The sequence below is a fragment of the Talpa europaea genome, assembly GCF_964194135.1.
Source record: "Talpa europaea genome assembly, chromosome: 1".
Classification (NCBI taxonomy): Eukaryota; Metazoa; Chordata; class Mammalia; order Eulipotyphla; family Talpidae; genus Talpa; species Talpa europaea.
Window position 1 is genome coordinate 35,782,206 of NC_140073.1, and position 13,454 is coordinate 35,795,659.

The window sequence follows — 13,454 nt, forward strand, 5'->3', positions numbered from 1 at the left end:
ACTTATTTAAAGACCCTCTCTAAATATAGTCACTTTGGGGCTTAGGGCTTCAACATAGGAGGGGTGCGTGTGTACACACACTTTAGCCCACAATGACCGCCAGCCAGAATTGCACAGTAATCGGTACTATAGTCACTGTTTCTCTTCCTTCAGCAATTCTATATGATGCCAACAAGAGATGGATTTATTTATTTATTTTTTTAAAGTGGGTCTTGGTTTTTTTTTTTTTTTTTTAAGATTTATTTATTTATTTATACAAGCACTGGGTACAGTCAGAAGCAAGGGAAGGTGAGAGAATTCACCAGAGCCAGAGCGGGGAGCAGAGCAGGCAGAAGGACCGAAGTACACTGCTGAGGGGAGCAGCGGGCGGCAGGAGAGGTCTGCGCGCCATGTGGGACCCTCCTCCGGTGGCCGGGGAGCAGCCGGGGATCGAACCAGCCCTGCAGAGGCTGCGGGCAGCTTCGCAACCCAGTGCTCAACCACTGCACCACCAAGGAGGCCCAACAAGAGATGGATTTATAATGATCATATTATCTTTAAAAGGGAGAGAAGAAGAGGGCATGAAGTTATAAGTCATTTTAGATAGAATTCCCATATTTCTCAGATTTTGTGTTTGAGACTTGCACAATTTTAGCTGGGACAAGAACAGCTAGCCAGGTGACTGCTCAGGCCCTGCACCTACTCAGGCCTTACTCCCTCCCCACCCCCGCCCCAATCTAGGGGAGACTTAGAAAGAGACTGAGTTAAGGAGGAAAAGGAGTGAAACAGCGCTGGTGTAAGGCAAAGGAAGAAGAACAAATACGTTCTACCTGCCCAAGCAGCTGCTGGCCCTGGAATAGACCTGGTCTGCCAGGTGCAAAGTCTTCCAGGAGAGGTGACTTTCAGTAGCGTGGTGTTTGAAGGCAGAGAAAATTGATGGGGGTGAGAAAACTGTATTTAGCAAAGGCTTCCCCCTACTTTTCCTCCTAATATACCCAAGAGAGAAGTTGCTAGTAGGAAAATGTGTAAATGCAAACCCACCCATAACCATGGCCATAATAGGTGGCTCTGGTGAGTCTAGGAAGGTGTGAAGTTGTCTCTAAATGAATTAAGGCCTAAGGGGCTTGTCTTAATAACCTCTTTGCAACAAATGCCTGTGGGCTTTTAGTTCATGGTTTGATGAAAGAATAGGCACCCGTTCGTAGCTGAGATGAAGAGCAGCACACCCCAAGAAAGGAACACCCAGCCCCAGAACTGGCCCTGGCCCCCATGTGAAATCAACACTTGGGAGGTATCGGCTGGCTTTTCCTGGGGAAATGGAATGTGAGCATGCTTAGTATTTTCCCAGGAGCCCCTGACCTAGTCTGAGAGGTGGCTGTAGCTCCAGTCCCAGTGCCACGACCACAGTCAGATGCTGGGCTCTGGGGAACCCAGGGGTGCTCTGCCTTCCTTGCCCATAGCCTGTGCTGAGAGCATGCCTGTGTGGCTGGTCTGGCCAAAGAGCTTGTGCTGAGGTCTACTTGGGGGCACACAGTCCTTGCCTTAGGTTTTCATACTCTAGAAGGGAGACACCAAGATCTAGTTGTTTGGAAATTCAGAGGTTCCTCACCCTGTCAACTAAGAGGTAACACCACAAGGACATTTCCTCTTAGAAAGTTAGTGGCAGAATCAGCCCCACACATGACTCTTGAGAGTCCCCATGTGACATGTGATCCTGGTGTTGCAGGCCATCCAGAGGCAACTGGAGGAGGTGGAGGAGCGGCAGAGGGCTTCCGAGATCCAGGGCGTGAGGCTGGAGAAAGCGCTGAGAGGAGAAGCAGGTAAGCATACTGCAGAGAGGATGCAGTGGGCTCGGGCCTGCATCTGTGGTCTGATAATAGTGCTGGCTGGTCAAACCATCAGGGGGAAACAGAGACATCTGGTCCCCTGCTGTGGCTCTATCAGCATGGACCTGTGGTACGAACCCACAGCAGCCTCGCACTTTCAAAATCTACTGGATGGTTCCATTAGAAATTCTGAGGGGTATTGGCCCTCCGGGTGACCGTGTAGCTGAGTTTCTGGTTTATCCAGCTTTCTTCTACTGGTGGGTGTTCTTTGAAATTCAAGTATTAGGATGAATTCATAAGAAATATTTAGGCATTCAAGGCAATAATACAATGACTCAAAGCCATAGAGCCAAAATATTGGTTTCCTCCTTTATTTGCTATGTGACCTAGGGCCACGTACATGTTTTAAACCTTTATAAATGTTTGTTTTGTCCTTAAATGAGATTAATGGTGGTTCCTGTCTTATAGAACCTCTATAAAGAACAAGGAAGGAATTATATTTGAAGCTTAATTTTAACACACTGCCTGGCACAAGATAAAAAAAAATAAATGGGAACTATTCTTCCAGTAGCTTTAGATTCTTAGATCCAAACAGGGTTCATCTGGTGAAGGCCTGCCACATACTGGACATGACTTCACTGTGTCTGTAACAATAAGAGAACACAGCTTCTGCCTTTGAGAAGGTTGTGGTCCTTTTAGAGATATCGACATGTAAATGAATCAATCGTAACCCAGGTGAACACATGCTGCCATAGGGAGAAGCACTGGGTGGAATGGGAACAGGTCAGGAGGCCCTAACTGGTCTGGGAAGGAGGTGTGGTGAGGCTCATCACCTGGACAGGGCAAGTGATTAAAATAAGAACTGGAAGTTCTTAGAGGAGTGAAGTGGTAAGAGATTGTTCAGGCAGAGGGAACAGCAAAGGTCAAGTGTGAAACAGCAGAGGGAACACTTGCAAAGGTCAAGTATGAAAAGATGTGAAATACCTTGACAAATGAGGAGTCAAAGAGGGATCTTCAGGCGAGAGATGACCTAGAGAAATCAGCATTTGGAGACTGCCCATCAGTGGTGTGGCCAGGGAATTGGAGAGCTCCTTAGAGTTTGGGGGTGAGGGACAATTGCCTCTTTGGCTTTCTAATATGATGTATTTAGCCTTCTATATTTTGGGTAGAAAGAATGAAAAGCCAAACTCTGAACACACATATCTCTGTGTATGATCATGTAATCACCACATTATTTATTAAACAACACATTGAAAAGCCAGGATATTTTAAGTCTCTTAAAATATCTATAATTCGAGAGTGATGCTACTAGCGGGGCCGACCCAAATTTAGGGAGGCCCAAACTCATACAGTCAAGCAGGTGAAATTGTGATGGCTTCTCCCAAGCCTGCCTCCATCCATCCCAGTGAGGGCCTACCTGGCGAGTGTGTCCCTGAGACAACATTGGAGTCTGACTTCACCCCTCTGTGCCTCAGTTTCCTGGTCTCTAAAGTGGCAGTGATCATACTTGGCTGTGTGATAAGAAAAATGTAAGTGAAAGCCCTAGCACAGTGCCTGCCACAGGGTAGATGATAAATAAATATGTGACATTTTTCTTACTGAAATACTAAAATACTGTGCAATTCCTTGTAAAGATAACCCAAATGCACTGCTCAGAAGCAGGCTTCGTACAAAAATGGAAACTGCTTCTTGCTCCCGGAAGTGAGTATGGATACCTACCTTTGCAGCTGCTGTTGGGATTTTCAACACAATGAGCTGCCCTTGTTTGATGTGTGGTCATCTTCCCAATCAAGAAGGCTTGTGCTTATCTTCACGAGTCTGCTGATTTCAGTGAGAGCATGAGAAATGAAAAGGATGAACCAGCAAAGCTGGGGCATGTTTCTGTTGGCTGGGAAGGCAATGTGGTATGGTGGGGTAAGTAGAGTTATAGGCATCAAAGAACCCTGTGTTCCAGTTCTAGCCCATGGCTTTTAGGCTGTGCTTCTGGAAAAATGACTTCACCTCAGTTCTTTCTCTGAAGATGGAGCAAATAGCCCCCATAGTACCAGAGTTTAGGGGAGTACTGTCTCTTTGTACTCTGATAACATGGGGATTGTCATTTTGAGAGTTAAGGGTAATGGTAGGCAAAGTGTTTTCCAGAGCACCGACCATATTGTAGGCAATCAATAAAAGCCACCTGGTATTATTTTACAAAATATTATTAACTCTCCACACATATACTTATAAAGAATTGATACTATTCATTACTGCTTGAAATTTAAATGATAGAAATCAAATTTTGAAAGCTTCGAAAAATCAACCTCACTCCAAAATGTAAAGAAAGGCTATTTTGAATTAGCTAAAGAAACTCAGCCAGTTTGTGGTGTTTGCAAAGGTGTGCTAACCCAGCTGAAGATGAATCCCATTTATCCCCTTTATGTCCTCGGTAATTTAATTCCCCTATGAGGTTTATGGGCCTTGTTTTCCTTGACTGTCCTTGGGGAAGTGACAGATGCACATCAACAAGAGGTTAGAGACGAGAAGAGTCAAGTCATGGAGAGTGGCCCCAAAGGAAACCAAATGGAAGCTCTGTAAACCAGGCATCAAAATTAATACACTCTAACTTGTAATAACATTTGTGCAATAATAATATTCCTATGTGGCTGAATATCCTATTCAGCCCCTTTAAGAGATTGCCCTGGCGCTTAATGAATGACCAATGCTTATTAGGTTAAGTTGTATTTGAGCTGGCCTGAGCTGCTCTGGTTCAAGTGATTTAATGGGAATTATTTAATAGGTATTATTAAGATAATTAGAAAATGATCACAGTTAGGCAATAATATTGAGCTATAAAGGTTGTGAATAACCAAATTTAGAGACAGGCCTGAAAACATGAGTAGTCTGCGACAGTTATGCAAGTCTCCTCTAATAATTATGTGAGCCAGTCTGAAAGGGTCTTTTGTTCCTAGGAGTTATTCATTAGGCGGGCATTGAATTAGAGGAACATGCGGGGGTGCAGGACAGAGGGCAGTGATGGCTGATGAGCAAAATGAGGCTTTGATGAGCTCCTAATTGTCGTGACAACAATTCCTGCTTTCTTTTTCCCCAACAGTCAGAAATAAGCTCCCCACCTCCACGAAGGGTTTTTCCCCATTTTGTCAAAGAAAAGCGATACAAAGAAAAGCAAAACCCTAACAACCCACCCCAGATGACAAGTCATTATATTCTCTGTGTGTGTATGTGTGTGTGTGCACGCGTGCGGGCGTGTATGTAGGATGGATGGATGGACATCCTTGACAAAGGGAATAGATTCCTGGGGTGATCTTCGCTGCCCAGAGTAAAGGACCAGGCTTTGCAGTGACCTGACTACCCCAGGCCTCACCCTCTGTGAGGTCAAGCCAAGCTTTGTCAGCCACTTAGCTTCCTCCTCACAATTTTCTTCTGGTTGGTTGGCTGGTCAGTGTGGTGGTTGGTGTTATGTGTTGGGGCTATGGAATTCCCTGATTTGGCCAGAGACCACAGTTCAAATTAAGATGATGTGGTAACAGAATCTCGGCTTTCTTTCAATACCTAAGGAAAGGTGAAATCTGATGAAAACTGAGGAGCAACTTCAAATAGAGAAAGCCTTTGTCTCCAGGGAAGGTGTGTGTGGCTTAGTCTTCCCATATAGCCTTACAAACTTTGGGGAAGGTTTGCTAATTGGATGTCTTCATTGAGTTCCCCCGCTCCCTACTCTTTTTTTTTTTTTTTTTTTTTTTTAGCAACTCCTTGCATTCTCCTACACTAAGATAGAAGGGTTTACAATTACATTGGTCAGGTACTTGAGGGGGCCAGCAGATGGCAGCATATGCATACTGTATGACAAGAGAATGCACAAAGCCTAGCCAGGAAGAGGGAAGTAGTTTGGCTTCTACTCTGTGGTTTTCATCTGGAGTGCTGCTGAAAAACAGGAGGAATAATAATTTCCTGCGTAACATGACAATGTGGTGTCCTGAAAAAATACAGTGATTAGAGTCTGACATTTCTGAGTCTGAATCCCCATGCCATTCATAGAGAATGGCCAGGAATAAAAAGTCTCCAAAATTGCTGGCTAAAACAAGCAATGAGCTTGAGTTGATTTGCCACCATTCTGTACTCCCAACTGGAGTCAGTCGTACCTGAGTTTGAATTCCAATGTGATGATTATACAATTACCTCCCTGCCAAAAACTTCTTATCTGTAAAGTGGTAGTAATAGTACCAACCTCATAGAGAGGGTATGAAGAAAAGACTTAAATGGTATTAGTAAAGCACTTTTTAAAAAGACTGGCATATAATAGGTGTTCCAAAAATTAAATACTTCTCCTTTTTTATATTGTTATTATTATAAAACACAGCTAGATGGTCAGTAATTTCTCAGGTTGTATTATTTAGTTGGTCATTCATTCACATTAATTTATAACTATACTCCTTACAACAGAGTTAAGCTAGTTTCTATAAATATGTATAATATATGAATTTCCCCTGTCTAGTTCATATGAGGAGCTCAATGTAGACTCATACTGTTACCAAAAACAAACCAGGGGGAAAAAAAGCACAGTAAAACAGTTCAAAATGAGAATAAAACTCTGTGGTTCTGAAGTATACCTCTCTGACAGCCTTCCACAATTTGGGAATAGATTTCATGGAATGAATGTTCTTTAGGTAATCTTCCATAATTATTTGTTCCCTGCATGTACTGAAAGGCAATGAGTTGAAGACTATTCCTGCTTGTCAGCCACAACAGGGATTAGGTGCTGTGGCCTTAGGGTCAGCAGAGCAGGGGAACAATTGAGAAGCTTCTGACTCTGTGAGAGCCTGATTATTTGAATACAGGGTATCCATAAAACTGAAAGCATAAAAAATATTATTTTGTCACATAATATAATGGAATATTGTCCGGAAGAATTCCAATCTCACAGAGGATGACCAGGGGTAACAAGACTTCAAAATTGATGGATAAGCTTGAGTTAGCTTGCTATCACTCTATAGGTGCTAAAAGTAACCAGTAAAACTGAGTGCATCAGAGCAAGGAAGTTCATTATCCACAGCACAATAGCAGAAGCAACAGGACTAGAAGCAACACTGTAGATGAGATTGGCACTCTCAACCTAAATAAGCCTTGGGTTCCTTCCATTGTACGGATTCAAGGATCACTGAGACTCAAAGTATCCTGGAGCTCTGCTTTGTACAAAAAAACAAATGACCATGAGAGCACCAGAAATACATTTTATATCATAAGTTAGTACATAGAAATGTATAATTAAATATTTCAAGAAATAATATTTAATAGTATTAAATTATAATTAAATTGTAGTCAATAAAATTATGTTTTATACAATTAAATTATAATGAATCATAATTAAAATAATATTTAATTACTACTTAATTACAAATATAAAAGAATGGCACTTCCTATTCTGCCTCATATTTAGTGATTATTATGACCCTTAAAATTAATTTCATAATCCTCAGGTTTAAAAAACACTGTCATAATGATTTAACCTGGAAAAATACTTAAAACGAAATAACTAAATGTTGCCCTAGTCAAAGATACAGAATCAGTTCATAAAAAAGTGTGGAGCAGCAGGATGGTGGACTAGTTACTATAAGAGCCCATTCAGTAGAATAACTGTACCTTTTAAAACATTTCTATTCCCTAGAAAGTGAGACAAATTTCTCAGGACCAAGAAAAAGCTAGAGAAGAAAGAGAAGAAGAAAAATAAGAAGAAACTTACATGGTCTAGAGAGTAAGTCAGCACAAAAACAGAAATCCAGGGTTGCCTTGGGGATAAATATCAGTAGTTTTAGAGCCTAAATCTTGGGCTTAAGAAAAAGCAGGGGAGCTAATGTTAAGCCGCATGTCTAGCTTCCTAAAAAACAATTTCAGAGCCACTAAGAAAGATACTGTGCCTCAGTTTAGGTTCTTAGGATTCAGACAGATTAAGGTCAGTAAATTATGAACTTATAATATTTTTTTAAATCACCCAAAACACCAAAAAAGTGAGCCACGAAGAATTGAGTCAGGAAAATCAACAAATTTATAAATGGCCAAAAATTTCAGACATACCAAGTGTTAAATATAAAATATACTATATCTACGTGTGAGAGATTTAAATTTAAAGAAATAGAAGATTGCATACAAGAATGAGCAAGCAGAAAAACACTGTAAAAGTGAACAGGCAACAACATCTTAACTTTAACCAACCATAATCATCATCAAACTTAACATCATGTGCTTTCTGTTATGATGTACTAAGAAAGACACATCTTCAACCAGAACTACTTAATTTGAACTTAACCATAAAGATATAATCTGATAAATCCAAATTGAAAAGTAATCTGCAAAATAAATATAAATATTAATGTCATTATAGGGCAGTGAGGGGGAGGGGGGCCTAAGAAACTGCTATAGGTGAAAGGAGACTGTGGAAACTTAATAGCATGCATTTGAAAAGTTTTAAATTTTTTTCAAATAAAAAGTTGAGTGGGAAAATAATTAGGGATTTAAAAAATAATCCAATAAATAGTTTTGACATAATAAGTATTTTCCTTGAAACGAAGAACTCAGTGAGCATACCAACAACAATTTAGACACAGTAAGAGAGAGGATTAGTAAATTGGATAATATATCTGAAAAGATTAGCCTTGTGGGGCCTCCCCTCATGGCACAGTGCTTGAGCGCTGGGCTGCGAAGATGCCGCAGCCTCTGCAGCACCGGTTCGATCCCCAGCCACCGGAGAGGGTCCCACATGGCGCGCAGACCTCTCCTGCCATGCCTGCTGCTCCCCTCAGCAGTGTACTTCATCTGTCTGCCTGTTCTGTTCCCCACTATGGCTCTGGTAAATTCTCTCACCTTCCTGCTCTTCTGACTGTACCAGTGCTTGTATGAATAAATAAATAAATCTTCAAAAAAAAATTAGCCATGTGTAACACAGAAATAGAAGGAAATGGAAAATATGAAAGAGTAGTTCTTAGACACAGAAGATAGAGCAAGAACTGACATATATTCAGCTGGTTTCCCAGAGGAGTGAACAGAGGATAGTAAGGTTGGGTATTGTTTGAACCAAAGGCATGCTAAATAAGTGTTAGTTATTTTCTTCCAAAATGGATGAAAGATATGACTCTATAGATACATAGAGCCCAAGATATAGAAATCAGGATAAAATTAACAAAAATTCAAATTAGATAAGTGAAAATATTGGGCTCCAAAGGCATAGAGGTGAACTTAAAGTAGAAAAAGATAAAGGTAATTCACTTAAAAAGAGCAAATTGTATATTAATAATCCTCTTCTTAACAGTAATAATGGATGTTAGAAGACAGGGGAATAATAGTTTCAAACAGCTGAAAGAAAATAACTCTCAAGGTACAGCAACGAACCCAGAAAAAAGTATTTCACGAACAAGTATACATTACATAATTATTCAGACAAAAAATCCTTATCTATCTACAAATAAAATTCTAGAATGTACTTTAAGAAAAAAAAATAAACCCCAAAAGTGACCTGAAATAATGCAAGAAGAAATGGTGTATAAAAATTAATAAATATGTGAAGTAAATAAAAAAAAATCTTCAATATAAACTAACATGGATTTTTTAAGATAAAAATAAAATACCAGACTAAAATAAATGTTGAGAAAAGGGCATTAAAATCAGTGTCCCAGATTCCTTATATTGTTCAAAAGGAGGCTAAGATATTGATTAAGCTTAAACATTGTAAAGGTCATATAAATATTTACTAAATTTTAAGTTTCATAACCTAAAGATGTAAATAAAGAACCCCCAAATCAGTCAAGGAAAATAGGGAAAGGAAAAAAGAATCAATTAGACAAAAATCCCTACTCAATTTTAAAATAAAAATGCATAGAAAAAAAATTATTAAAAGATAACACAAAGAAAGATGGTAGAGGGCCTCCCCGGTGGCGCAGCGGTTGAGCGCTGGGTTGCGAAGCTGCCCGCAGCCTCTGCAGCCCCTGTTCCATCCCCGGCTGCTCCCCGGCCACTGGAGGAGGGTCCCACATGGCGCGCAGACCTCTCCTGCCGCCCGCTGCTCCTCTCAGCAGTGTACTTCGGTCCTGCTGCCTGCTCTGCTCCCTGCTCTGGCTCTGGTGAATTCTCTCACCCTCCCGCGCTTCTGACTGTACCCAGTGCTTGTATAAATAAATAAATAAATAAATAAATAGATAGATAGATAGATAGATAGATAAATAAATAGATAAATAAATAAATCTTTAAAAAAAAAGAAAGAAATATGGTAGAGATAAGTCTAAATATTTCAATAATTATTCAAATTATGATTTACAAAAATTGGCCATATGAGTATAGAAAGCAAATCTGAAAAAATCTGTATTATACAGGAATCATTCTACATTGCAATGCAATTAATTTAGAAATCAATAACCAAAGACATTTTTTAATGTCTTTCGAAATCAAAAATACACTTCAAAAAAATCAAATAGGTGTTTTTAAAATACTTGAAAAGTTTAAATATACTAAATATGCAAACAGTACATCAAAACTCATGGGATACAGTGATATTGGTGCTTGGAAGTATTGCATAAAATGCTTTTCTTAGAAAAGAAGACCCGAAAATGAGTTAAGTGTCCAATTTTATTTAGAAAATGGAAAACCAAAATTAACTAAAGGATGTATTGTAAACCAGTGTTGCCTTGATAAAAGATGATACATTAAAAATTTTAACATAAAGAAGATGATAAATACATGAGTGTAAATAAATGAAACAGAATAAAGAAAGATAGAGAGGTTCAAACAAGTCAAATGTTGTTTTCTAAAAAGACTAATGAAAGACTAGAGGGAATTCCCTTAAATTGAAAAGAAGAAATAAATATATTAGAAATGAAAAGAGCAGACATAACCACAGATACAGTAAAGATTAAAAAAGATAAAAGGATATAATGAACATTTAATTGAATTAATTTAAAATTTTGGCAATCTAAGGATGATTTAACAATCATTACGTTAGCCAATTAAAAAGGAAAACCATATGGTCTTTGCAATAAAAGAAGAAAATACTATTTGATGAAATCCAACACTCATTTGGGATAAAAACTTTTAGCAAAAGGAATCACACAGGATAGAACTTTCTATAACCCTACAGTCAACATCTTTGGTAAATGGTAAAAGTTTAGAAGCATTTCTTTTAAAATCAGTAATAAAATAAGGATGCCTCCAACCACCTCTTCTACTCAACATTTTATAGGAAATCCTTAGCAGTATAATGAGACAAGGTAAAGATGACGTTAAGTTTAGAAAGGAAGAAACAAAATTTTATTGTTGCCCTAGGATAGAATTCTCCATGTTGAAAACCTGAAAAAGTATACAGAAAAATCATTTAAAATAATAAGTCTATATCATGGTGATGTATACAATCAATAATATTTGTAAATCTCAGCATCAAACAGTAGGAAATGAAATAACAAAAAAGGTACCACCTACATTGCATAAAAACATAAATTGTGTAGGAATAAATATAACACAAAAGGTACATAACCATTATGGAAACCCATTTCAGTACTTCACCATCGATATCAAAAGACCCAAACTACCTCACCTATATGAAATCTTAATGTAAGTCAGCATTAGCACTACAGATCATAGAAAATAAGTGATTCTGGGACAACTGCTTTTCTAAATGAGATAAAATGAAATTTAGCCTTACCATACATGCTACTAACAAATCAAGTTCATAAAGATTAAGGATTTTAATATAAAAAATGAAACTTGAAAAGTTAAGAGAAATTCTTTCATCTTTAGGTTGGTAGTCAGTAGACACAATAAAGGGAATAAAAAGATAAGTCACTCATTTGGAGAACATATTTGCAACAGATATAACTAAAAAAGAATCAGTATTTCAAAATGAGTAAAGAATTTTTGCAAACCAATAAGAAATAGGCAAACAAGCCAAAATAAAAATAGGCAAGTGATATAATATACATCACATGGAAAAATACTAAATAGTTGATAAACATATGGAAAAAACACTCACCTCATTAGTAATTAAGAAAATGTAAATGAAGACTATAATAAGACATGATCTTAAGCTATTATTAAAACCTATAGAAACTGGTAAACTAAATATTTGATGACAAACAGGTGAGCTCTTATTCAACGTTAGTGAGAATATAAACAATCACAACTCTTTGGAAAACTGTCTGGCTTATGCACTCCTTCCTTTACTACTCACAATTTCATCCCTAAGTGTATATTCCAGAGAAACTCTTTCTACATGGACCAGTAAACATATACAAGAATGCTGAGAGCAGCAGCAGCATAACAAATCACTTGAACAGCCCAGATATCCATTAACAGGGAGGGGGATAAATTGTGGCAGAGTTAACTGTGGTGTGTACAGGTGAATATCATCTGTACAGCAGTGAAAATCAACGAGCAACACAGATCCCTTCTAGAAAAATGATATAGAATTTGAAAGAAGCAAGTTGCAGGAGGCTACATACAATCTAATACCATTTCAATAAAATTGAAAAACAAAAAAAAATCCCAAAACTTTTGTTTACCATAATATGTAGTTTATTTTTTATTTTTTAAAAGATTTATTTATTTATGCATACAAGAACTGGGGTACAGACCAGAGGTGCAGAGGGTGAGAGGATTCACCAGAGACAGAATGGGGAGCGGAAAAGGCAGACTGACTGAAATACACTGCTGAGGGGAGCAGCGGGCAAGTCAGGAGAGGTCTGTCTCGCCATGTGGGTAGCTCCCTGGCTGGGGATTGAACTCATGCTGCAGTGGCTGTGGATAGTTTCATAGGTTGCGTCTTCACCATAATAGGTAGTTTAAAGTTTAAAAAGCAAAACTAAAATCTAAAAGGTGGCTTTAAAAAAAGGATTATAATTTTTGTATCAATATTTCAGCCATACCCTCTGAGTCCAGAATAGAATGGCAAGCTAACTTGTAGCATCCTGGGTTTGTCAAGACTGAATCAGGCCAGACCCATGGTGCAGTTTTCTGTTTTATCAGCATTACATGTGAGAAGCCTGTGAGAGGTTGAGGTACCCAGAGCTCTGGGCATTGAAGATCTGGCTAGAGGTTTAAATGAAGTAGGTTTGGGGTGAGCAGAGGAACTAAGAGCTGACCAGAAGCCAGAGAACAAGAGGCAGGGGCTGAAGCCCAGCCAGCCTGGAGGAGCCGCCCTGCACAGTGATATTAATGTTGTGGTTGCTCTCATGTCCATTTCATGCCCCAAGCCATCAGTGAGGATACTGAGTGTGTTGACAGAATTGCAGCAAACAGCAAATTGGAACTTCTCACAGATTCTAAGGAGGTGGAAAAACTTACATCTAAAGAACAAGATAGCTGTGAATGAGAGAGCAAAATAAGACCCAATTTGAAAAAAACAACAACAAAAAAAACCCCTGCACTATCAGAGAAGTGTTCAGCATTACCAACATGAGAAAATGGTTAAAAAGTCATGATTTTAGAGTCTGCTTATTTATTCTCTGTTGCTATTCATTGAGAAGAAAAATGCTCACAAGTCCTGGTTACTCCAACAAAAATGTTACCAGGCTATGTTGTGGTTTGAATTTGATCGTGGGGAGTTATTGAAGAGTTTCAGCAGGGAGTGACAAAATTTGCTTTGCCATTTTGAGACCTCACATAGGCAAAAGTGGGCCA

The 13,454-nt window shown here is 38.8% G+C and overlaps 1 protein-coding gene across 1 annotated transcript in view; it reads left to right on the forward strand.

The window, feature by feature from the left end:
* The window catches only part of LOC311175013 (F-actin-monooxygenase MICAL2-like), a gene marked incomplete at both ends in the record, with an annotated part of 52,389 nt that overhangs the window by 26,337 nt on the left and 12,598 nt on the right, over positions 1–13,454 (forward strand). Inside the window, one exon of the mRNA XM_084239871.1 lies at positions 1,706–1,799. Within this exon, the coding sequence (XP_084095997.1) occupies positions 1,706–1,799 (94 nt within the window). The remainder of the gene's footprint in view (positions 1–1,705; positions 1,800–13,454) is intronic.